At 40.9% G+C, this 27766-nt stretch overlaps 1 protein-coding gene across 3 annotated transcripts in view; it reads right to left on the bottom strand.

The window, feature by feature from the left end:
- Positions 1-19878, bottom strand: part of LOC137614363 (3-hydroxyisobutyryl-CoA hydrolase, mitochondrial-like) — a 37768-nt gene extending 17890 nt beyond the window's left edge. For 2 of the 3 annotated variants that reach the window (XM_068344152.1, XM_068344150.1), the window contains exons 1-3: positions 19768-19878; positions 17694-17929; positions 17367-17525 (exon numbers count right to left, since the gene is read on the bottom strand). In XM_068344152.1, coding sequence (XP_068200253.1) covers positions 17367-17525; positions 17694-17928 — 394 coding nt within the window. In that variant the 5' untranslated portion in view covers position 17929; positions 19768-19878. Of the gene's footprint in view, positions 1-17366; positions 17526-17693; positions 17930-18828; positions 18872-19767 lie in introns of those variants that run through there. The other variant, XM_068344151.1, reaches the window with a different exon arrangement.
- Between the last annotated feature and the right edge of the window lie 7888 nt (positions 19879-27766).

Here is a 27766-nt window from a genome sequence, read left to right as displayed (position 1 = left end):
TTACTCTTTTAGCTGTTGCCAAGCACACGAGGAAAAGAGTTTTTAATGTGAGGTCCTTAAAAGAGGCTGATTGGAGAGGTTCAAATCTTGATGACATAAGGAACCTTAGGACCACGTCTAGATTCCAGCCTGGAGTGGACAACCGACGTTCCTTTGAGGTCTCAAAAGACCTAAGGAGGTCCTGTAGATCTTTGTTGGTGGAAAGATCCAAGCCTCTGTGGCGGAAAACCGCTGCCAACATACTTCTGTAACCCTTGATCGTAGGAGCTGAAAGGGATCTTACGTTCTTTAGATGTAACAGGAAGTCAGCAATCTGGGTTACAGTGGTACTGGTTGAGGAAACTGGATTGGCCTTGTACCAGCTTCGGAAGACTTCCCCTTTAGACTGATAGACTCTGAGAGTGGATGTCCTCCTTGCACTGGCAATCGCTCTGGCTGCCTCCTTCGAAAAGCCCCTAGCTCTTGAGAGTCTTTCGATAGTCTGAAGGCAGTCAGACGAAGAGCGTGGAGGATTGGGTGTACCTTCTTTACGTGAGGTTGACGTAGAAGGTCCACTCCTAGAGGAAGAGTCCTGGGAATGTCGACCAGCCATTGCAGTACCTCTATGAACCATTCTCTCGCGGGCCAGAGGGGAGCAACCAACGTCAGCCGTGTCCCTTTGCGAGAGGCGAACTTCTGAAGTACCCTGTTGACAATCTTGAACGGCGGGAATGCATACAGGTCGAGATGGGACCAATCCAGCAGAAAAGCATCCACGTGAACTGCTGCTGGGTCTGGAATCGGAGAACAATACAACGGGAGCCTCTAGGTTATCGAGGTAGCGAACAGATCTATGGTTGGCTGACCCCACAGGGCCCAAAGTCTGCTGCAAACATTCTTGTGAAGGGTCCACTCTGTAGGGATGACCTGACCCTTCCGGCTGAGGCGATCTGCCATGACATTCATATCGCCCTGAATGAACCTCGTTACCAGCGTGAGCTTTCGATCTTTTGACCAGATGAGGAGGTCCCTTGCGATCTAGAACAACTTCCACGAATGAGTCCCTCCCTGCTTGGAGATGTAAGCCAAGGCTGTGGTGTTGTCAGAGTCCACCTCCACCACCTTGTTAAGCTGGAGGGACTTGAAGTTTATCAAGGCCAGATGAACCGCCAACAGCTCCTTGCAATTGATGTGAAGTGTCCTTTGCTCCTGATTCCATGTTCCCGAGCATTCCTGTCCGTCCAAAGTCGCACCCCAGCCCGTGTCTGATGCGTCCGAGAAGAGACGGCGGTCGGGTTTCTGAACAGCCAAAGGTAGACCTTCCTTGAGAAGAAAGCTGTTCTTTCACCACGTTAGAGTAGACCTCCTCTCTTCGGAAACAGGAACTGAGACCGTCTCTAGCGTCATGTCCTTTATCCAGTGAGCAGCTAGATGATACTGAAGGGGGCGGAGGAGGAGTCTCCCTAACTCGATGAACAGGGCCAGCAATGAAAGTGTCCCTGTTAGACTCATCCACTACCTGACTGAGCATCGGTTCCTTCTCAGCATGCTCTGGATGCATTCTAGGGCTTGGTAGATTCTTGGGGCCGACGGAAAAGCCCGAAAAGCTCGACTCTGAAGCTCCATACCCAGGTAGACAAAGGTCTGGGATGGGACGAGCTGGGACTCCTCTAAATTGACCAGGAGGCCCAGTTCCTTGGTCAGATCCATAGTCCATCTGAGATTCTCCAGACAGCGACGACTTGTGGGAGCTCTTAAAAGCCAGTCGTCTGACGGAGCCGGACACAAGATCATGGTACTGCTGCACAGTCTGTGAACTGTCAACCATGGGGAAGCGAGGAAGTACAGCGACAACCCGAAACTGTCTAGACTGTCTGGGTAGTACAGACAACTCCTTATCGGGTTGCTGAGGTTGCCGCACTGCGTCACAACAAGTCCCCTCTGCTGGTTGTTGAACGTCTTCCCAGTGACACACTGACTCCGTAAACAAAAAAAAAATCCTCTAACAAGGACTAAGCTTGGACTGCATGTCTTGCAACAAAGCTCAAGGTCTATGGGAGCAGGTGTGGCAACAGACGGGGTTAGCGACTGAAGCGGAACCATTACCCTCCCTGGAAGCATGTTATGCTTAAATAAAAGTCCATAGGAGGCTAAGCAGCTTAAGGCTCCTCTCCAAATGACAGAGTCCTCAAGGGAATATCAGAAGGAGGGAGAATAGCACTTTCTCATCTACAGGAACCATATCCGAGAAAAGCTAAGTTCTCTCAGTGAGGGTTTCACTGGTGCAAAAGCAGCAGACCAGAAGGCAACGTTATGAAACTGCTTGACAGTCTTGTGAGTTGGCAACAACCAAAGATGTGTGACTGAGGAGCATGCGGTAAGGTATGCAGAGCATGCTGTAAGGTATGCAGAGCATGCTGTATGCAGAGCATGCTGTAAGGAATGCAGAGCATGTTGTAAGGTATGCAGAGCATGCTGTATGCAGAGCATAGTATGCAGAGCATGCTGTAAGGTATGCAGAGCATGCTGTAAGGAATGCAGAGCATGCTGTATGCAGAGCATGCTGTAAGGTAAGCAGAGCATGCTGTAAGGTATGCAGAGCATGCTGTAAGGAATGCAGAGCATGCTGTATGTAGAGCATGCTGTAAGGTATGCAGAGCATGTTGCATGGCATGCGGCTTATGCTGCATGGGATGAGGCTCATGCTGCATGGGATGAGGCTCATGCTGCATGGGATGAGGCTCATGCTGCATGGGATGAGGCTCATGCTGCATGGGATGAGGCTCATGCTGCATGGTATGAGGCTCATGCTGCATGGGATGAGGCTCATGCTGCATGGGATGAGGCTCAGGCCGCATGGGTTGAGGAGGATGCCGCATAGTATGAGGCTCCTGCCTCATGGGTTGAGGAGGATGCCGCATAGTATGAGGCTCCTGCCTCATGGGTTGAGGAGGTTGCCGCATAGCATGAGGCTCCTGCCTCATGGGTTGAGGAGGATGCCGCATAGCATGAGGCTCCTCATAGCATGAGGCTCCTGCCTCATGGGTTGAGGAGGATGTCGCATAGCATGAGGCTCCGCATAGCATGAGGCTCCTCATAGCATGAGGCTCCTGCCTCATGGGTTGAGGAGGATGCCGCATAGCACGAGGCTCCTCATAGCATGAGGCTCCTGCCTCATGGATTGAGGAGGATGTCGCATAGCATGAGGCTCCTCATAGCATGAGGCTCCTGCCTCATGGGTTGAGGAGGATGCCGCATAGCATGAGGCTCCTCATAGCATGAGGCTCCTGCCTCATGGGTTGAGGAGGATGCCGCATAGCATGAGGCTCCTGCCTCATGGGTAGAGGAGGTTGCCGCATAGCATGAGGCTCCTGCCTCATGGGTTGAGGAGGATGCCGCATAGCATGAGGCTCCTGCTTCATGGGTTGAGGAGGTTACCTCATAGTGCTGGAACCCGGCAACTCCCGATGCGGCAACTCACGCATGAAAGCAGGAGGCGCAGCAAGAACATGCGTCTGGCAGGGTGGACTGCGCATCGGAGGTGGAGCTCTCACAGGTGGAGGGTGGGAGCAGGCAGCCGCAGTATCTGCTGAGCGCACAACCTCGGCGGGTTGTAGGTTAACAGGCTGCATTGTCAACCTTCCAGCATGATACTCCTGTATGAAGGAGCAAGCTGAGACTGTATAGTCTGCAGCATGGACCACTAGGGTCTATGAAAGACAACAACAAACGGAGCTACTGTCCGTTGAGACTGAGGGTCTAAAACAGCTGGTGCGGCAACAGACGGAGTTACTGCCTGTTGCGGTACCACCTTGCCTCTCTGGGAGGTGTGCAGTTGTCGTACTGCAGCAAGTCCGAACTGACCCAGTGGCAGTGGCTACACCTAGGAGTTGGACTTGCGCGGAAGGGACCGACTTGCACTTAAAAGCTGCAAGATTTGGTCCATGGTTTCTGCGAGAAACCTCTTCCGCAGACGAGGAATAAATGGGCTCTCTCGTCTTTGTGTGGGTGGGGTGATCACGTCGGCTACGTGAGTGGATACACCCGAAACCACGGAGGGAAACGTCTGTTCGTCGATCAAGGCCTGATGAACCCATAAGTCCTTCGACATTACTTCTCCCCTGGGCTTGGGAGCTTGTAAGAGGTCCCAGACTAGGCGAACAACTGGCACGAACAGACGAACCCTCGAACGCAACACTGTAACACTTTGCGCTTATCACTTTATCACTTTTGATTTTCTGTTTGCACTTATTTCACTGAACTCGAAACTTTAAGTGGTTTGTACCTGAAACACGCAATTCTATCCTTCATTAAAAGTTAGTAATTGCGAAAACAGTATTACAATGTAACAGAAAAACATAATGAAAGATAAAGAATTCAGTGGCTGGAAAAGAGACTAAACACTAGATCAAATAAACTACGTTTAAAATCTCTCACCGCATAAAGCCTGGGAACAAGAATAAAACTCTAGAAACGTTTACCTTCTTCCCCTAAAGAGACTAGGGAGAAGAGCAAAAACGATAACAACGTTACCCGCTTGAACGAAACGTTTATCCTCCTCTCTCTCCCTCCGTCTCTATCTCTCTCTCTCTTGACTTAGAACCTGAGAGATGAGCCCAATTATATATATCGTTAAAACATATTATTGTTAAAGGAAAAAAACTGAAAGATTTCCCAAATAAAAAGTTCCTTTATTAGAATTAAAACCATTTAAGCTAAGAAAGAATGAACAAAACGCTAGAATCGGTTTACTCTTACTGCAACGTGAAACCGTGAATACTCTCTCTCTATCGTAACGATAGAGCGCAAGTTGAACGTTCTGAACGTCAACAACTGCGGAGACAAAACAAAACGTTAGTTCAACTTTGAAAACAGTACGAGACTATCAAAGAAATTCTTTCAAAAACATTAAAATTAAAATAGCATAAAATCTTAACAGGTAAAAACGATATGACGGGCTCAATGTTAATTAACTTCGGTTCCAAGAAAAGACCGCCTACTATTAGGAAAGGTCGCATATAAACAAACATAAAAATTAATTTTTATAAGTTTATAATAAAAGGAAGTTAATCGAAGAGGCCTATAAAAGGCGGAGAGATATAAAATAAATCTATAACTTTGTTAAGCAAAATTAAGAAAGAGAGTCTATACTCTCTTCGACACCAACACTTCCGTCTAAGGGAAGGGTCGGCCATTTAAAAGTGAAAGAGAGTTCATACTCTCTTCGTCACCAAAATTAAATCAAATTAATTCCAAAAACTTGCTAAGCTAATGTTAAAGCTTCCTGAATAGCGAAGGCTAAACTCTAGAGCAAATACATCACCAAATCGTGAACAATAACTCCAGAATCAACAGCGTATCCAAGTAGGTCTAGCCGGTGGCACGACAGAGGAAAAATTGAGGTGGTGTTGACAAGAAGTACTGGAGTACCTGACCACAGATGGCGCTGTTGTGTACACCCCCACCTGTATAGCGATCGCTGGCGTATCCCGACCGTAGATTTCTGTCGGGCAACAGAGTTGACAGCTACATGATCATCGGGTAAGATTAATATTGAAAAAAGATCTTTTACAAATTAAACAGGCAAAGGTTCATAATTATGATAAAAATAGTATTTTTATTATAAAATAAATTTTTAAATATACTTACCTGGTAGTTACATATATATAGCTTAAATCCCGCGTTTCGCGACGCGGCACGACAGAAATTCAAATTCGTGGCGATCGCCACCATGACAGTAGGTGGTCATACATGAGCGCCATCACTCCTAGGTTATCAGAACCATTCCCAACATCTTCAGAAATTTGATATGTCTGTTTTCAGAGAGGAGGAGGGAGGGCCCTTTTATATATGTAACTACCAGGTAAGTATATTTAAATATTTATTTTATAATAAAAATACCATTTTTAAATATGTAACTTCCCTGGTAGTTACATACATATAGCTGATTCACACAGTTGGAGGTGGGTTGAAAACCTCGTCCCATTGGGAATTCGTATAATTATTAAATACTACAATAGTAGTACTAACGGTTCTAACCTGATAAGGAAGCTGGCTTCACAATGATACTGCCTCATTTTGCCTGCATTCCTTAAGAGACTCAGCGATCCACTCAGGGGTCTGAAAAGTCTCTTGGGGCTGCCACAAGGTCCTCGACCTTAGCGTGGCTAGACCACCATCTTTGTAAACCTGGCATAGCCAAGGATACTGATTCTGGCGTTACAACCTGATAAGGAAGCTGGGTTCACAATGATACTGCCTCATTTCGCCTCCATTCCTTAAGAGACTCAGCGATCCACTCAGGGGGCTGAAAAGTCTCTTGGGGCTGCCATAAGGTCCTCGACCTTAGAGTGGCTAGACCACCACCCTTGCAAACCTGGTATAGCCAAGGATACTGATTCTGACCACCTACTCCACATTAAAACTAATTTGATTTGCATCCCAGATTGACGGAAGGCTGCGACAACGTTCCAGACTATCTGTGAACACATTAAAACTAACTTGACTTGCATCCAGACTGACGGAAGGCTGCGACAACCTCACAGACAACCTGTGAACACAAGTACAAGAGAAAAGGCAAGGGTATATATTAAGTTATCGGGAAGAGACAGTAGACCCTTCTATAACTACGAAGCCGGAGGTAACGTACGGACCAAGGGAACAGCAATCCTCATACTGGGTCTGGACATCTTTGAGATAGCAGTCTGTGAAGATTGATTTCCTTCGTCAGAAAGTAGGCTCCAAAATTGACTTCATTTTATTGTGTTTGTAAGCCATAGAAATTGCTACAGCTCTAACCTCGTGTGGTTTTACCTTAAGGATAGGGAAAACTTCTTACTCACAATCCTGGAGAGTTTCCCTTATTAAATCCTTAATGAAAAAGGCCAGGGCATTCTTTGATAAAGGCAAAGAGGGCTTTTTAACTGAGCATCAGAGGCTGTCTTTCTCGTCTTTGAAAAGAAAGCCTAGCTGAAGGGAGCAAATTGCATTGTCTCCATTAAAGCCCATCTTCTTGCTGATGGCTTTTAACTCTACAAACCTACTTGGGGTTAAAAAGGCCAGGACTATATCCAGGTTCCACGAGGAGGTTGGATTGTCCTTACTCTTAGTCGTCTCAAAAGATCTAATGAGATCTGAGAGATCCTTGTTACCTGACACGCCAATGTGTCGGTTACAAAAGACGGAGGTTAGTATGCTGAAGTAACCCTTGATGAAAGGCATAGCTAGCTTCTCTTTTGTATGCACATACAACAGAAAAACTCTGCTATATTGCCTATAGAGGTATTGGTAGAGGAAAGTCTATTATTCCTGCACCACACTCTAAATATGTCCCACTCAGATTAGTCAACCCTAACAGTGGTAATGATCTGGGGGTATCTACCATCCACTCCATCATCTCCACAACCCAATGTCTCATGGGCCAAAAAAAAAAAAAAAAAAAAAAAAAAAAAAAGGAGCTATCATGGTCATGCAGACGTTGGGCGAATCCCTAAATCTTTTCAGGACTCTGTCCAGGATCTTGAATGGAGGAAAAGCGTACACGTTTAAACCTTCCCAGTTCAGAAGAAAAGCATCCAGTGCGACTGCTTCCTGGTCTGGTACTGGAGAGCAAAATACCGGCAACCTCTATGTCATTTGTGAGGCGAAGAGGTCTGCTTACTTGCTTATTGCTGTCCTTCGAATCGAAGACGACTTCTGCTTCGCTGTGATGGGGATGAAGTTAGATCTGTTGTCGTTGGTGTCATCTTGCATGGCTGTGAAGACCAATTCTGGATCCACACACTCTGCCACACAACTGGCAAGTCAGGTCTGGGTTAACCGGGGGTATCCGATCTCGACGATTTTGTCTTCTCTCCCTGCGCTGTTGTCTTGCCTGGTTCCGGGTGTCTTCAAGTTGACTGACTCCAGCTTTACAGAGTGAGCGCCAAAGGTTGGTGCACAACTTGTGATGTAGGGTCCACTGTGCAGTAAGAATTTGCCTTCTTCTGCTGAGTAGATCCGTCCTGACGTTTTTCTCCCCTTCTATGAAGTGAGTAATCAGGGCTTGGTGAATGGCCACTAGCTCTTTGATATTTATGTGTCATTTCCTCTGACACTCTATCCACAGATCCCTGTCGCAAATCGTATGCGTCAAACAGACGAAATCGACCTCTCTAGTTCAGACAGACCAGACACTTGAAGCGCGCCATGTGCGCGAACTAAACCGTGTGCTGATTGCTGCGAGAGATCGTCAACCGTAGCCGGGTGACCACCAGGGGAAAGTCCTTGCGATATTCCCGGAGTGCCTTGAGCGCGATCTGAACCGATTATCATCCCAAGAAAAATGAAATTCTGTGAGGGCGTTAGTTAAGATTTGGCCAGGTTACCATTAGACCTAACTGTTGCGTTAAGGGCATTATCCTTTGAAGAGCCTCCAGACACTTTACTTGTGATTCTGCTGGGAGTGGTCAGTCGTCCAGGTACAAAGAAAAACCTTACTCCCTTTATGTGAAGTCAGGGAGTCACGTTGGACATCACCCCCCCCCCCCAACTTTTCGGAACTAGGAAAAGTATGTTGTAAATCCCCTCCGTGGAGGTGTCCTTTACATTTCTATGACTGATTTCGACAGCATAAGGCTCACTTGTTCTTAAAGAGATGCTGCCTTGTTTCCTGAGTGGACTGTTGTCAACTCTAAGGGTATTGACGACATGGGGGGCATAACACGTCTCACTTTTTTATTCGGTTTGTTGTTTTGAGAATCTGCGAGTTTGACCTCCAGTCGCAATCCTCTGAGTTCCCCTTGAAGGGGCTCTCCCACGAAAGAGCTGACGAATGGGAAGAGTCTCCTTTTGTACCATTGCTAAAAAGCTAGCTGGGAGGATTTATTTAGTAGTCCTAGAGAAAAAATCTTGCGCAGCCTGTTAATCTCCGAACAAGGGACAAACCTGAAGATAAGAAGGAACAACACATAGTCCTCTTTTTAAGAACTCCTGCCGTGAAAAAGGGGCGGAAAGTTCGATGGGGCCATCCCTACGGGCCTTATTCAGACAGGCAATCAGATGCATCTGAGCATCGTTCTTAGGGTCTGTGGCTTCTGCGAGAGTTCCGAGAGTCCAGTCCGTAAGGCTGAAGACTAATAGTTTACTTCAGCCGATGGTCCATTTCAGAATTGGACCACATAAACTTCGACTTGCTCATGGTTGACCCGAGTGAGGAAAAGAAAAAGGAGGCATTCCCTAGATCCTTTCTCTTAGACGTCCATTGGCTGAGAGTTGAGAAAACTCTCTTAACCGATCTAGCCAGGACCATATTCTTGAAGGAGGATGTTTTCGGGGTCTAACCTTCAAAAACTGAGAGGGCGGACTCTAAAGAATAGGTTGAGAAAAAATTTTCTGGGTACAGAGACATTAACACTGTCAGAAGTTTTTTTTTTTTTTTTAAATCAGCTGACTGTAATGAATCCTGAGATTCGTCTTCTAATTCGGCTAATGGAACATCGATTCCCTGATTCGAATGAGTAGGAGACAAAACTGCGTCATCCTGTCGGTTATCTTCCAAAAATAATTCATCTTGTCCTGAAGAAATCTCGTGAAGGATATCGTCCAGTTGCGAAGAAGCATCACGTTTATGTACTGTAAGCCTCGAGGGAGAGACAGGTTCCAGTGCTTCCAGCATAAGATCATCATGCTGTAAGGTAGCATCAACATCTGTAAACCCATGCGAGGGAAAATCTTGATCGCGTGCGTCACGCATGTGTTCAGCATGTTGTATGTCAACAGCGTGACGCGAGGGAGCGTTAGTTGCGCGTTCAGAAAATCGCGAAGGAAAGATAAAAAACTTGTCTATCCTGTTGCGAGAACAAGTCCCGACCATATGAGTCCATCATGGGTCCAGATTGAGACTGTTGTATGTTTCAACGAGAGGTATCAGTCTAATGCATGAGTCCTGAATGCCGTGAGTTTGCCGCGAGCCGTGAGGAAGCGAGTATCGCGTCCAGTCAATCGCAAAGAAAAGACAACTGTTTGTCTGTAGTAACGTGTGACAAAACCTAACTGCATGCGTCCACTTTGTCGTGAGTTTACATACTGCTGCATGCGTCCAGATTGCTGTAAGCTAACAGCGTGTCGCATGCGTCTGGCATGAGCGATAGTCGCGCATTCCGCAGTTCGCGAAGGCGAGACAATTACTTGTCTATAGTGACGTGGGGACAAAACCTGACTGCATGCGACCAGTATATGTCCAGACTCCCGCATGCGTCCAGGTTGCCTTGCGTCCACTTTGCCATGAGCTTCTGGCATGTGTCCACTTTGCCGTGACTGTTCAGATTGCTGTGAGCTGTGCGTCAACCTTGTCGCTTGCCGCAACGCAAGCTGATTGCTGCGAGGGAGCGTTGCTGAGTACCGGAGAAATACGCTGTCCGATAATATCGGAAGACCGTTTTCTTGGTATATTGCTGTCCTTAGATTCTTTTAGTCGCAATTTTTTCTGCCCGCGAATCGTAAGCATCCAACAGAGATTAAATCGACCTCTTTAATTCAGACAAATCAGATACATGATGAGCGCCGTGTGCGCTAACTGAACAATGTACTGATCGCTGCGAGGTATCGTCAACTTTCGATACTTCCAGCGCGCCTTGATCCCGATCTGTATCGATTGTTGTGAGGGATCGTCAACAGTATTAGGGTGGACACCAGGGGAAAGTCCTTATGACATTTCCCAAACTGAGGGAGGGAAAGACTGTGCGTCCGCCAGCGTGTACCGACGTAAACTGAGCACCTTTCACCTCCGACGAACTATGCATCTTACGTGACTGTTCGGTGCTGACACGTTGACTTCGTCCGCACTGCAGGATGGTTTATTAGGAGACATAAGTCTCTTGAGTGATTATACTCTTTCGTCAAGGGCTAAAAAGAAAATACAATAGAATATATGATTAATATTAGTATTCTCAAAATCGAAATATAAAATAACGACACCAGTAATTGTGAAAACAAAAAACGATTGTCAAGAGTATTACGTATCGTAGATTGACTGCATTGCGTCATTATATGTGCCATTGAACACTACCACTTTAAACTACAGTATTTCACATTAGATCATAATAGACCTGCCTGTTGCGAGAGATTATCCTCTTTAGCCAAGGGCCAGAATGAAAATACAATGGGATATATGAATAATATTAGTATTCTCAAAAGCGAAATATTAAATAACGATACAAGTACTGTATTGTGAAACAAAAATGATCGTTTAATATCTGACATCTCCCTTAGTAAAGCTAGGAGCGTAAAATGACTGTACGCTCAAGAAAAAACTCTAATCGAAAATTGACTAAGGGAAATATACTAATGGGACAAATATATACTTGAAAATAATATATTTCCCTACATTATAAACATACTTATGTTTAGTAAGGTAATATTTTTAAAATTTCTTGCAAGAAAAGAAAATACAGGTAATTCATATAATGCAAGTCATACTAAGCCGATTACGTCACAGGAATGTGACGTCATCACGATGGCGGATTGAATTCCTTCAAGGTAATCACATTCTGCTCTGCTAAGAGTTACGTTACAAAATAGTGACATCACAATGTTTAATGTAGAAAATGTCTTTCTTCTATAATAACTTTAAGAGTTGTTCGTTAGTAAAGTAGGGGGAAAAAAAACATTTTGATCCCTCAATGTACGAACAAGGAACAAAAACAAATACATACATGCTCCCTGCTAATTACAGTGCGTGAATTAAGAACAGCTCGAAAACTGGTCTAGCCCAACACCCAAAGTTTAACAACAGAAGAGCCATTACTGGGTCTGGACATATTTGCTTGAACATCAAGTTCAATTAAACTGTCCAAGTTGGACCAGCTAAAAACTATCCTAAACAATATCTTCGATAGTTGAACGGCAGCAAAAGCTATTAACAATAATCAGACAAAAGGTACTTCACCAAATTGTAGAATAAAAGTAATATATCCACGAAACGAATTCCCGAGGTGTTGACTCGATCAACGACAGAGAATTTCTGAAGATGTTGGGAATGGTTCTGATAACCTACGAGTGATGGCGCTCATGTATGACCACCTACTGTCATGGCGGCGATCGCCACGAATTTGAATTTCTGTCGTTCCGCGTTAAAACGCGGGATTTAAGCTATATATATGTAACTACCAGGGAAGTTACACATTTAAAAATAATACAGTATCTGGTATGAAAACTGATAGAATGAAATTGCAATACTGTACTGTACTACCATATACCATTTTGTGTTGTTAACTTTATATTTACCTTCTTTTAAGTGACACCAAATATAACTTTGGTAACTAAAAGAACTACCCCATTTCTTAATTAACAGTACAGTACTGTACAGTATTCTATTTGACTATCAACTGTAAAAATACATAAATATGACAAATTGGGAAGCAATTTGTATTTTTCCTAACGACACAAACCTGTAGCTATTTATAGGGATGATATTTCAGCAAAGCTGGAAGACTAGTCATAAAGACTTTTAAACTAGGTGGCAACTACCGACCGGCTAGTTAGCGGGGGACTAGTGAGGGGTAGCGGGGGTTGCTAGATACCCCGTTCAATAACACCAATGTGTCTAACTCACTTTTGACTGCAGGCAGGACTTTCTAGGGAGACAGGTGATGGTGGGACAATTCCTTTAAATAGTTACAGGTTTGTATCGTTAGGAAAAATACAAATTACTGTACTTCCAAATTTGTCATTTATTCCGACACATACAAACTCTATGCTATTTATAGGGATGACTCACCCATTAGGAGGGTAGAAGTCCAAATCAACTGGCTTGGAATTTGACCCGGGGTTTTCCCATTCGTGCAATGCACGAATAGCAGCCTGAGCAATCTTTGTGCTTGTGATACTAGCAATGACTGTCTAGATAAGATTTCTCTGAGATGAATAAGAATCTTCAGCATCAAACAGAGACTTTACCCAATACCAACCTCGTGTGAGGTAAGGGGACGTAACAAGTATTATTTCTATACCAGGTTACACAAGAGAAATGGTTATTACCTGCAGATAGGTGTGAATAGCTTTCAAAGAACACATGGGTGCAGTTCCCCAAGAGAGGGGAAGATGAAAGAAAGAAAGAAAGAAAGAGTCAGTCATTCTTACACATTCATCCCAGACTAATCTCAGGTAGCCTATGCCCTCAACTATTTGCTACTTGTCTATCAAGGAGACTGAGGCACTTCAAACCACTTGCTGTAGAGCCACCATAGAACCAATGGAGAATGTCTCCATGTTCCTATGGGTTACGTCTTGCAGGTAATGGGCGGTGAAGGTCGTCTGACGCTTGTAGTAGTTTCTCTTGAACACTACGGACAAACTGATGCCCCTAACATCATGAGATTTATGTTGACGAGCAGGAGGAGGGTCAGGATTTAATGCACGGTCTATGACCCCGCGAATCTAAACCGAGAAGGTGTTCTTTATGATCCTCTTCTTGACCTTCCCCGTGTTGACAAAGAATACTGACACAAGGGGTTGAGGTACTTCTGTGTGTTGAGGGTAATACCTCAAACTCCTCACTGGAAAAAGTAGCAGTTTATCTGGGTCATCGGTTAGGGAAAGAAGACTCCCAATCCGAAAGGTTCCAAATCTAGGATCCGCTACTCCCAGATTTTTTTTTACCAATAAACGCTGGGACGAAGCTAAGTGTTACCTACACCCATCCCCTAAAATGGGCGATGTCGTAAGATAGACCATGAAGTTCGCCGACTCTCTTGGTCAAAGCCGAAGTGAGCAGGAACACTGTCTTCAAAGTGAGGTGGCAATCTGTTGCCTGGCGTAATGGTTCGTGGGGAGCACCCTTCAGAGATCAAAGGACGCGAACCCCGTTCCAAGGAGGAGGTTTAACTTACGACTGCGGGCAAGTAATCTCATAATTTTGTATGGGGAGAGAGGTGAGACAACTCCAGCGATGATGAAATATCGACTCCCTTCAGTCTAAAGGCCTTTCACCGCCGAGACTGAGAGCTTTTCCTCCGGAAGGTAAACAAGGAACTCTGCTATTACTGGAATAGTGGCATCGAAGGGGGAGATATCCCTTCCACGACACCAACCACAGAAGACAGTCCACTTGGCCTGGTAGACTGAGGCCGAGGATCTTCGTAGGTATCCAGACATCCTTCTCGCAACTTGTTGCGGAAAGTCTCTCTGAGAAAGGAGATGCTGGATAGTCTCCAGGTTTGAAGACGAAGTGAAGCTACCGCCTTGTGGAAGATGTTTACGTATGGCTGTTTGTGTAGATCATTTCGTAGAAGGAGCTCTCTTGGGATCTCCATCAGGAGCTGCAGAAGGTTCAGAAACCACTCTGCATTATGCCATAGCGGAGCTATGAGCGTCATGGATAGATAAATTGTTGGATGCTTTGATCTTGTAGCGCACCTTTCTCATCAGAAAGAATGAGGGAAAGCCATACAGTACATGTCAATATTGTCCCACAATTGTTGGAATGCATCTTACCTGAGAGTCTGAGGCTCTGGGACGGGAGAACAGTAAAGAGGGAGCCTGAAGTTCAGGGACGTCGCAAACAGATCTACAGTTAAGGAACCCCACAAAGTCAGGATTTTGTTGGCTATCAGACAATTCAAGGACCACTAGGAGCCCACTATCTGAGTCTCTCTGCTCAGATTGTCAGCGAGCATGTTCATCTTGCCTGGAATGAAGTGGGCTGATACAGACACCGAGTTGTCTCCTGTCCTTCTTAACATCTCCATTGCTAGATGGCATAGGGGCTGCGTAAAGGTACCACATTGCTTGTTTGCGTAAGCCACTACTGTTGTGGTGTCGCTCATTTGCAACCACAGAGTAACTCGCCAGGAACTGTTGGAGGGCTAGGAAGGCTGCCCTCATCTCTAAGAGATTTACATGCTGGTACCTTTTGGACTCAGACCAAAGCCCTGAGGCCATGTGTTGCAGCATGTGGGCCCTCCACCCTTATTTCGATGCATCCGATTAGAGCATCAATTCCGGGGAAGGGACAAGGTCTTTCCATTAGTGGAGCTTTTCGTCTGCCACCCACCATTGAAGGTCCGTCAGTTGCTCTAGTCTCATGGGGGCCAACATATCTGGGGAGTCTGTGTGCTGACTCCACCTGGATTTCAGTGGTCGGTGGGCACTAAACGGGCCAGAGATGATAGGTGACCTAGGAGATGCAACCACTGCTGGGCTGGAAAATCTTTTTGTCTGAGGAAAGGACTTGCTGGCTTGCTCAGCCTGTGTACTCTTTCGTCTTATGAAAAACTTTCTGAAATTCAGCGTCAATGAACATACCGAGGTATACCAGTCTCTGTGAGAGGAGCAGAGATGACTACCCGAGGTTTATCACGATCCCCAGATTCTGACAAAACTTGGAAGTCTGTCTCGATGCTGAAGAAGGGTTACCACCAAGTCTGGTAGTATCAACCAATCGTCGAGGTATCTCAGGAAATGAGAATGCCGATCCTGTGAGCCCAAGATGACACTATGGCGAACACACTCGTAAAAACCTAGGGTGCTTTGGAAAGCCCAAAGCACAGCACCTTGAACTGGTATTGCCTGTTATCGTGTATGATCTGGTGATACTTCCTTGAAGACAGATGAACTTGGATCTGGAAGTATGTATCTTTGAGATCCAGCCTGCACATAAGTCCTGTGGTTTTACTGCTTGTCTGACTGTGTTTACCGCCTCCATTCTGAACGGAGTTTGAAGAACAAACTTGTTCAGAGTCAAGATATCGATGATTGGTCTCCAGCCACCAGATGCCTTTTTCACAAGAAAGAGTCAACTGAAGAAGCCTGGAGAGCCATCAAGGACCTTTTGGGGAGCACTCTCCTACTTGGTCTAGACTTCGGCCCGGAGGGCCAGCTCCTTTGCATAGGAGCTCGATGGGATTAGATCCCGAGTCAGTGGAGGGAGAGATTGAGTGAATGGGATACAATACCCTTAACAAATCACGGAAAATGTCCAGGCTTTGGCCACATGCTGCAGGCACCTCTGCCAGTGGCATTGCAGGCATCCCCTCACTGGTGGGCAGGTGACAGGACTGCCCTCCCTAGCATGAGCAACCTCTGTTTCTCCCCTTAGTACCTTTTCCTCCTCTGTAGGACTTGGAGCCTTTTTTATCTTTAGGCTTCTTAGGAGCTGGTGGAGCCTTACTCTACAGCCTGGATGTCAAGCCCCTTTAAAGAAGGGAGTCCTGACTGGACTTCTCCATCATTCAGCTGCCCTCTCAACCTCTTCTGGCATGAACAAGGAAGAACCATCCAAGGTAGAGTTCCTGAGCCTAGTAACCTCAGCCTGGGGGACCGGTCTAGGGAACCTCTCGATTACCGCATCACGTCACCTGAGAATCCCGTTCGCCTATAGGTTAACCACCTAGCGAGCAAGGAATTCTATGGTGCGGGTGCCAGATAGAGGAAAGGTTTCCATAAGTCTTCCTTGTAGAATCCTTGGACCAATTCTCGATTTTAACAAGGTGGCCCACTGATCCCAACCACAGATCAAGCCATGAAGTAGCCTGCATGGCGTACTTCACTACCTTCTCCATGTTTAGGATCTCAGACCTCGAAAAGGAAGCCGAGCGCCCAGAAAGCCTCTCAAACAAAACTCCCCTTGAGACTCTTCCCGGCACTCCTGGCAGGTGTCAGCCTGATCACACCACCATTCTCTACAGGCTGGACACAATGAACGGGGGTCGGTCTTGGCGAAGGACATAAAGGTACCGCAAGTGTGTCCTACAGGCCCTGGGCAAGTCCGCATTATGGACAGCAGAAAGAAGGAACGCTATCCCCTAAAAAGAGAAAAAGCTGAGAAATTAGCAGAATGACCAAGTCTGTTTGGAAGGCAGAGAGCGGAGACGTATGTTCTCGGCAAAGCCAAAAGAAAAAGTGAGTTAGACACACTGGTGTGTGAGTTAACGGAGCAGCTGTCAACCCCAGCTACCCCTCACCAAACCCAGGTAGTTGCCACCAAGCTTAAAAGTCTTTATGGCTAGTCTTACCGCTTCGCTGAAAGGTGATCCCTATAAATAGCGTAGGATTTGTACTAGTGAAGGAACAATTAATACTGTAAAGCTCATACTTACGGTAAGTCAAGTATTGTTTATAGCAATATCAATAGCATTGTATGAATAGACTATAAAAATCAAATGCAGTATATCAATACAACCTTGTATAGTACAGTAGTAGCAAACAAAAACAACAAATATTGTAGCAGCATACGTTCAGCATAACAATAGCAACTAACCTCTTAATCTAGGCTATTAGCAACTCCCAGTACACTCAAACACTACGCTGACAATAAGATAAATAAATATAAGTTACTTTACTCAATTAGGAACTTATCAATCATTCCAAACTTTAACCGAAATAAAATGTAATAAGTAATAGTAACTCACCATCAATAAGAGCAATATATGGAACATGATAGGTACCAATGAGACAATTCAAAATGTATTCTTCACGGAAAAAATAATCGCCAACTGCATCTTCATCCTGAGCGGTATCTGCAATTACTCTAACATCGCCCCCCGCACAGAATGCCTTGTCGCCAGCCCCTTGGAAAAATAAAAGAAGATTTAATTAGATTTAAGCTTTCATAATCACAAATTATTCTTTAAATCTTCCACAATCATGTTTTGGAGAGGTAAGAAATAATTAAAAGTTACTTGGATCTGAACATTCGATACAAAAAAATCATGTTAAAGTTTTGTGTAAAATCTAACCTTTTATTATAACTAGAGATTTTGTACTTTCCCATTCTTTTAGCGTTGGGTATATCATTTTTATCATGTTATAATTAAGAGCATTCAAAGCCTTAGGGCGATTCAAAGTAATAACGCCTTTATCCCCAATCTCCTCCAACAAGGCCTCGGGAGCTGTTGACATTTTCCGGTATTTCAAAAGGTGGGAGGAAAAGCCAATTCTTAATCTTGACGTTACAGCTCGGATGAGCACCATCCTGTAATGAGGAAAGAAATGTTAATAGAATAGAATCACAAGTAGCCAAACCTGTCTTAAACATATAGCAACTAATACATTGGTTTCACAGGTGGCCATTGAAAAATACATTACAGTTATCCATAAATTAGCTAATACAGTATTTTTATGTATTCTTCAAGTACCAAATACACTAGCATGCTGAAATTTAAACTAGCGAGCTAACAATAAATACTTATAATGTCATAGACTTATAATTACAATTAAGTTATGACTACTTAATATACTGTAGTAGCATAACTTTACCTATGCACCATTCAGATACTGTACTTCAATGTTTGATGAGTAAGAACACAGAGCCTTCGGTCAGCTTAGGTAAAGGGAGGAGGAATTATGACTTAACATCCTAGGTCGGGTTGGCGGGATGAGTAAGGACATGGAATTCAAGGCCTACCGTACTTATGCATGATTAAAGATTTATGAATAGAGCTAATTTCCTTATTCTTACACTACCATAATACCTCACCGATGCTAGCCTCAGATATTAAAAGTGAAATCATATTAATGTACTGACAAATTTCAATATGTAATCCTTTCCATTATTGGGTAGACTAACTTAAAATTTGCAAATATTTTTTATTTAATTTGCACGAGTAGCTTATGAAAATGTAACATTAGGCTGTAGTGGAAAATTATAGAAATGTTAAAATTAAACTGTGTAACCTGTTAAATAATCATTTCAGATAATTTTACATCTATATTCTGTCTCATAATTAAGCACTTGAAATATAGAGCATATACATGGTCATTATTTAACGTTGCACTGTCACCAGCAAATATAAACCTTCTGTTAGCCCGTAACCTACTTAAGGAAGCAGTGTTCTTAACCCCAAATTAGTTATATTGACATGAGCGACTTACCGGTACAAACACCTCGTTCTTACTGGTAAAAAATCGTAGTATCTCTGAAAGGAGCATGGGTAAATATAAGATATGAATACTTCTTTTGATTTTAATCAGTCATAGAACTTTGATATGAAATTTAAAAGGTAAATTTGCATAAGTTACCAATAATTCCCAGTGGATAACAGAATGGTTTTTCTGGCATTGTTTCGTGTGTTTTGAACGAATCTGATGTTGATTATCAACGCAAATCCATAGTTGTGGAGTGAAGCTGAAATTTCACTAACTTTAAGTACAGTACTCACGAAAGTGAAAACCCACTGATAACCATCGACAATGTTTACCATAAGTTAGTTGATGTCCATTTTTAATGAAAGCATGAGGAACTGGCCGCCAATATACAAAGGCTCCAATGAAGGTAAAGTCCTCGTAGAACCATGCATTCGAAGTGTCATTTTGTGTCGGTACGTTGTAAATGGTAAACATTGTCGATGGTTGTCAATGGGGAGCCTTTGTATATTGGCGGCCAGTTCCTCATGCGTTCATTAAAAATGGACATCAACTAACTTATACTTTCCCCCCTAACCTAACCTACAACCCGTTTTCTTACCTACTTACCTATCGGGGGAACTAACAGAGCCTGCGACACCCCCTTACACTGTCGTATTCTAAGTTAGCCATAATAATACATACAAGTGGCCGCTATCATACATGCACCGCCTTGTTGGTTTTGCAAATTACGTATTAAATCAAAATAGAAATTCACTTTTAAACGTCTTATGTAAATTCCAACCTACTTGACAGAGCCTAGCAACGGGGCCGAGATTAGATAGGAAAGAAGCTCTATTCCTTAACTTGAATATCTATCTCCCACTAACAATGACAATTAAGAGATAAGGCTTATTCTTATAAGTCAGGCACATGTTATTTTTTAAACAGTAAAACATGAATTATCACCTTCTTTGCCGCAGGGAACAGAGGAAGAAAATCAATGGTAATTTTGCGTCTGTTTTAGAAAAGTCCGTCTTCTAGAGTTTACCAGGTCCAAGTCCAGCTGACTGGCCAGATGTGTTCGAAATCTCGAACAGCAAATTGAATTATTATTTATATTAAATATCAAGTATTTTACCGTAATCGTTAATTTATTGCTTGAGATATGAATTAATATTCATATATCCGAGATAAAATCTAACCATTAATTACTGAGACTTTATTGAAGTTTAGCAGAACCATTTAATGTCAGAGAACACCTTCGAACATATATTTTTCAATGTGCTCCTAAAGCCCGGAAGATTAGGTTAAGTGGCGAACGAATAAAAATAGTAAAAAACATCAAACTAATTCTATATAACCCATATATTCAATTAATATAATATTCTATATAAAAACATAAATCATTTTTTAACTCTGAAAATGGCAAATTCATTTAAAGAAAGAAATATGGAATACCACAAAAGGACCACAATAGCTCTTTAGGAGCCGTTACAGAGGCAAGGTATTCCTAACCTGGTTCCTGAAAAAAGGCCAAAGTGTCGCGTACATGACAATTGGTGATGCTGTTTCATAACATTAGATGATAAACCATATTTAAGGAGATAGTGGCATGCTAGGAAAAAGTCTTATATAATTATGCAAAAATATATTAAAATTGAAAAAGAAAGTTTTAAAAGCAAGAACTCAAGAGAGAAACAAAAAGTAAAGTAGCAAATGAAATTAAAAAAAAAAAATAGAGAAAAAAGCAGAAATTACAATACTGAGGTTTGTGAATAGTAATTACATAGGAGAACTTGTAAAGTAATAGTTATGAAAACAGTGTTGAATATGATAGATTAAAAAAAAAAATTATAGAAACGGGAATGAAAAGGGTATAGTTTTTTTTTCCTTTCTCTTTGATGAAGTGCTACAAAGAAGAATTAGCTAGGAAAGAAAAACCCAAAATCTGGAAAGAGCCCAGAACCAAAATGTTAAAAGAAGAAAACCAAAACAACAGCGAAGGAATTGAGACCAATAGCACTCACGAATGTATCACAAAAAGTATACATGGCTTTATCAAGGATGAAATAGAGGGACATCTAGGAAGTAACAATGTCATATTATTATTATTATTATTATTATTATTATTATTATTATTATTATTATTATTATTATTATTATTAGCCAAGCTACAACCCTAGTTAGAAAAGCAAGATGCTATAAGCCCACGGACTCCAACAGGGAAAAATAACCAAGTGATGAAAGGAAATAAATAAATGATGAGAATAAATTAACAATATATCATTATAAAAACAGTAACAGTGTCAAAACAGATATGTCCTATATAAACTATTAACGTCAAAAACAGATATGTCATATATAAACAATAAATAAACTCATGTCAGCCTGGTCAACATAAAAATGTTTGCTCCAACTTTGAACTTTTGAAGCTCTACTGATTCAACTACCTGATTAGGAAGATCATTCCCCAACTTGGTAACAGCTGGAATAAAACTTCTAGAATACTGTGTAGTATTGAGCCTCATGATGGAGAAGACCTGGCTATTAGAATTAACTGATTGCCTAGTATTACGAACAGGATAGAATTGTCCAGGGAGATCTGAATGTAAAGGATGGTCAGAGTTATGAAAATTCTTATGCAACATGCATAATGAACTAATTGAACGACGGTGCCAAAGATTAATATCTAGATCAGGAATAAAAAATTTAATAGACCGTAAGTTTCTGTCCAACAAATTAAGATGAGAATCGGCACCTGAACACCAGACAGGAGAACAATACTCAAAACAAGGTAGAATGAAAGAATTAAAACACTTCTTCAGAATAGATTGATCACCGAAAATCTTGTAAGACTTTCTCAATAAGCCAATATTTTGTGCAATTGAAGAAGACACAGACCTAATGCGTTTCTCGAAAGTTAATTTGCTGTCGAGAATCACGCCTAAAATTTTAAAAGTCATACAAATTTAAAGAAACATTATCAATACTGAGATCCAGATGTTGAGGAGCCACCGTCCTTGACATACTTACAATCATACTTTGAGGTTTGTTAGGATTCAACTTCATACCCCATAATTTGCACCATGCACTAATTTTAGCTAAATCTCTATTAAGGGATTCACCAACCCCAGATCTACATTCAGGGGATGGAATTGATGCAAAGAGAGTAGCATCATCTGCATATGCAACAAGCTTGTTTTCTAGGCCAAACCACAAGTCATGTGTATATAGTATGAAAAGTAATGGGCCAAGAACACTACCCTGTGGAACACCGGATATCACATTCCTATAATCACTATGGTGCCCATCAACAACAACTCTTTGAGATCTACTACTTAAAAAATCAATAATAATGCTAAGAAACGACCCACCCACTCCCAACTGTTTCTGTTTAAAAACAAGGGCCTCATGATTAACGCGGTCAAAGGCAGCACTAAAATCAAGGCCAATCATACGAACTTCCTGACCACAATCAAGGGATTTCTGTACAGCATTGGAGATTGTAAGAAGGGCATCACATGCTCCAAGGCCTTTACGAAAACCAAATTGCAAACTAGGGAGTAGGTGATTACCTTCAGCAAACCTATTAAGACGTTTTGCCAGAAGACGCTCAAAAATTTTAGATAATATGGGAGTTATGGAAATTGCGCGGTAAGCAGTGGGACTTGAGCTACCACAAACACATTTACATAGAGGAGTAACATTACCAATTCTCCAACAAGTGCTAAAAGCTCCTCTTCTTGCTAACTTGCGCAAAATAACAGATAACTTTGGAGCTAAGAAATCTGCTGTCTTTATAAAAAACAAAGGAAAAATACAATTTGGGTCTACACCTCCATAAGCATCAAGGTTCATCAACAGAGCTTTAATCTCACGAGATCGAAAAGCTAAACTAGTTAGTTTAGCCGCAGGATAACAGGAATGAGGAAGTTCAAGTTTTTCATTACTCTGTTTACTGTCAAAAACATCAGCCAAAAGGGTTGCCTTTTCCTTTGGACAGTGAGTGACTGAGCCATCTGGTTTAAGTAAATGAGGAACTGTTGCATCTACACCAAAGAGTGCAGATTTAAGGGTAGACTACAATTTATGTTCCTGAGTTGTACCAGAACGGGTTTCTTTTATGGTTAAATTGTATTCCTTTTCAGTTAAGGGATAAACTCTCTGAGCAAAAGCTCGAAGCTGAGTATAGTTATTCCAGGTCAAATCTGATCTGTTACTCTTCCAAAGATGATAGGCCTCCTGCTTCTCCAAATAAGCACGTCTACAATCATCACTGAACCACAGTTTGTCCTTCACTCGGTACCTTAGCACACGAGAAGGGATACGCCTATCAATTATGTTGACTAGAGTCTCATTCAAAGGGATAACAGGATCTACACTACTATATAATTGTGATCAATTCAAGCACAACATATCATGCACAATCCCATTCCAGTCTACTTGGGATTTCATATAAATTTTACAAGAGTATGATATATCAGGGACAGGCTGCTCAGTCTTCACTACTAATGAAATCAAGGCATGATCAGATGTCACGACTGGAGAAACAAGCTTACTAATTTAGTTATAACGCCAGGGGAGTCAGTGTATACGAGGTCCAAGCAATTACCAGACCTGTGAGTAGCTTCATTTATGATTTGCTCACAGCCTGATTCAGAGGCAAAGTCTAAAGCTCTTAAGCCATGGCGATCGGTAGGAGAGATAGAATTTAAACACTCCCTATGGTGAGCATAGGCAAGCTGGATTTACAGAGGGAGGAAAGATTGAGGATAATATATTCATTTTACAGTACATGGTCGAAGAAACTTTCAAAAATAAGAAAAGGCTCATAGCTGCCTTTTTAGATTAAAAAGAAAAAGAAGAAAAAAAGATTTTTACTTCATAAAAAGAGAAGCACTAATATATATATATATATATATATATATATATATATATATATATATATATATATATAATATATATATATATATATATATATATATATATATATATATATATATATATATATATATAAAATAACCCACAATGTATGAAAAATAGAAGTTTATTTAGCTTTCGAAGGGACCATCTCCCTTCCTCTTCAGAATACAAATGGTTACAAATTTTTGAAAAAGAGGTACAAAAAGGTTCTTAAGAGATAAAAAGCCCGTTACAGTCTCAGCGAATATTAACAGCATTTCATGGTGGTTTGTTTACATCGTTTAACAATTCCTTAACAATAGTTACATTATTTTTTAAAATATTATTTAAAAACTGATCCAATTTAAAATTACTTTGATATATATTAAAATTATTAGAATTCTGAATTAAAACAGCTTCAATCAGTTTCCGTCTATGTGTATCAGGTATTGATATCAATTTGTCCATATTCTTAAAATCTATTGGGTGATTTTCCCGTGTCATATGTTTAAAAACAGCGCTATTTTCATCACCTCTTCTAATGGAATCTCTATGTTCTCTTTTTCTTCTCTCAAAATCTACTGATTCTCCTATGTAAACTTTATCACACGAACCACATGGTAGTTTATATATACATGCTTGTTTGGCAGCCTTTCCTTTCCCTGATTTTGTCAACACCTTTTTAATAGTTAAATTATTTTTATATACCCCAACTACTTTGCAACTTTTTAGGCAGGTGTCAAGTAATTTGTTGTCTTGGCCTGTTTGAGGAATGACAAGAAGACACTCATCATCTTTTAGAAATGGTTCTCTTTCTTTTGCAACATAATATGTCTTCCTTGCTTTTAAGTGTGCCTTTTCGATAAAACCAGAATCATAGCCATGACCTTTGAAAACCCTTTTAAGATAACTTATTTCAAATTCAAGAAATTCGTGGTCACAAACTTTATATGCCCTTAAAAATAAGTTAGAAATAACCCCCAATTTTGTAGTTCTTGTATGGTTTGAAAATGTATGTATATAAGAATCTGAATGCGTTTCTTTCCTGTAAACCTTGAATTTAGGACAGCCAACTTCCGGACGGATTACCAGTGTGTCCAAGAAGGGTAATTCATTATTATTTTCTTTTTCAACTTTAAATTTAATTGAAGGGTGGAGATTGTTTAAAGACACTAAAAAGTTATCAATATTAAGAGAACATGGAACAACAGCAAAAATATCATCTACATATCTCACCCATGTAATGTCAAAATCTAAAATGTCAGGTAAAAGTTCTGTTTCAAAAAATTCCATAAAAATATTTGCTAAAACAGGAGACAGAGGGGAACCCATGGGAAGACCATATATTTGAGAGAAAAACTGACCGTTACAAGTAAAATAAGACTCAGAAACACACAATTCTATCAACTTTATAAAAATATCATTAGGTACAGGTATACTTAAATCTAATGTATCAATTTTGTTACTCAGGTACTGAAGACATTGTTGTACTGGGACTTTGGTAAATAAGGATTCAACATCAAAACTGACTAACTTTTTGTTGTGAAGATCAATATTTCTAATTCTATCAACAAAATTACAAGTATCTTTTAAATGAGAATTTGATATGGTGCCAAGACATGGAGAAAGTAATTTTGCTATCCACTTAGATATATTGTAGGTTACACAATTACGGGTTGAAGTAATTGGCCTCATAGGTACTCCTTCCTTGTGAATCTTCGGTAATCCATACATGTGGGAAAGAGATGGTAAATAAGCCTGAAATTTCTTGCACAACTCGGGATAATCTTTCTGGAGGAGAGATTTTAACATCTTATTGTAAGTTGCCTGCCATCGTTTAAGTGGATCCGTTGTTAGTTTCTTGTATGTAGATTCGTCACTTAATAGAAAATTCATTTTTTCTGTATAAGTATTAACGTCTTTTTTATTAAGTGACGAATCTACATACAAGAAACTAACAACGGATCCACTTAAACGATGGCAGGCAACTTACAATAAGATGTTAAAATCTCTCCTCCAGAAAGACTAGAGAACAATGGTTTAATTTTGGAGTGCCCTTTTCCTAGAAGAGCTGCTTACCACAGCCAAAGAAGCTCTTCTAATCTTACCAAGAAGAAAATCTCCACTGAACAAATACAGTGCAGTAGTTAGCCCCTTGAATGAAGAAAAATTGTTTTGATAACCTCAGTGTTGTAAGGTGTATAAGGACAGAGGAGGATATGGAAAGAATAGGCCAGACTATTCGGTGTATGCGTATGTTTACCTTATTATCTATCTTAAATAGTAGCAGGCTTTTATTCTGTCTTCTTTCTTTTCTGGGTGTGGTTACATTAGTGAAATGCGCTCATATCTTTATTATATTTAGTTTTTTTTCAGTCTAATAAATTTGCCAGAATTTCTTCTTCATCTTCAAATAATTTGCATTTTATATCTGTATTTTCAAAATTCTTCCTCCATTGCAGCTCTGGATTGTTCGCGCATACTCTAAAAGACAGTGCCAAACCATGTCCATCTCCAAAAACCATTTATTTTTTATAAGTGGTTTGCATCTACTGTTTAAAGTTGTTGCCTGTTTGTCTTTTCTATATATTCTTTTCGTATTTTCAATCTGATGTTTTGATTAATTTATCTAGATCGTTCAACTTGAGGAGACCCTTCAAGATATTGTACAACAGGTTGTCCAAGATGGTTTTTTGTCCAAGCTGAAGACCAATTATCATCATACCCTGACCAGCAAAGCAAAGCAAAGCAAAGCAAAACTTTAGCTTTTGATTAGTAAACATGATTTGATTTTGCTGCTAAATTGTTCAACATAGCTAAAGAGCTTTATACTTTTCTCTTAGTTCACATTGTCCGCATTTTTTTTTCTTTTTCTGAGTGAACAGTGAGGAACACAAAACCAAAACCAGGAACATGAAAATTATTATGAATAATGAATATTCTGAACAATGGTTACTAAAATGGAAAAAATATAGTAAAATAACACTACAACATGAGAATAAATAAAACGAAGATTGATGAAAGCATAATTTATAAAGATATATTCTTGAAAATACGCAATGAAATATAACGATGGTCAAAACTATCAAATTAACAACGAAGTCTTTAACAATATGTATTATATTGCACAGGCTACACTAAAAAAAATGAAAATACAACGTGCAGGAGGCCTCCGAGACTAGATTGAAAATAGAGTAGGATCGTTAACTATGCAATCAAAAGTTTTGCAATATCAAAAAAAGAAAAATAATCTACTACTCTGTTTACATGTCAAAAATTGATATGATCTACGTAGACATATATATCAAAGGCAGTAATTACAACTGATATTTATAGATAACGTAGCCTGCTGGATAGCCATCGTTCTATAGAAAAAAAAATATGTCAAAAAATGTCTTACATAAAAAAAACAGGTTTTGATTTGGTAATGGAAATGAGATCACAAGCCTATTTCAAAAGATTTCCAACTATTGTATTTTTTGTCTTATCTAGATCGCAGGTGTCACAATTTTATGATTCACTGTTTTTAATTAAAGAGACCATCTCCAAATAAACTTTTTTTTTTTCCTGAGATGTTGAAATAAATACGAAGGAGGGAAAGAGCAATCAGATGAGTCATAATTCTGTGCTCCAGTTTTAGAGATTTTTTTTCTTCTTCTTCTTATTTACCTATCACGCAAGCCCCATCGGATGTATTTCAGGGTTTGTTGGTAAAAAAAAAAAAAAAAAAAAAAAAAAAAAAAAAAAAAAAAAACTAATATTTCATAACTGTTTTTAATATATTTTAAAACCATATTCAGGTTCTTCATTTTTTTTTTAGTTTTGAGTTTTGTAAGTTAGATTCAAAAGTCCATCTTACGTCTTAAAGATTTAAAGGTATCTTATGAATGGCAGAGGCAAGGGACAGTGACAATGTCCCAGCAGGATAATTTCCTAGAGGGTGACTACATATATACATACTGTACATACATACATACATACATACATATATATATATATATATATATATATATATATATATATATATATATATATATATATATATATATAGGTTCTATTATAG

The sequence above is a fragment of the Palaemon carinicauda genome, chromosome 20, assembly GCF_036898095.1.
Source record: "Palaemon carinicauda isolate YSFRI2023 chromosome 20, ASM3689809v2, whole genome shotgun sequence".
NCBI classification, from domain to species: Eukaryota; Metazoa; Arthropoda; class Malacostraca; order Decapoda; family Palaemonidae; genus Palaemon; species Palaemon carinicauda.
This window is presented reverse-complemented; position numbering and strand designations above follow the sequence as displayed.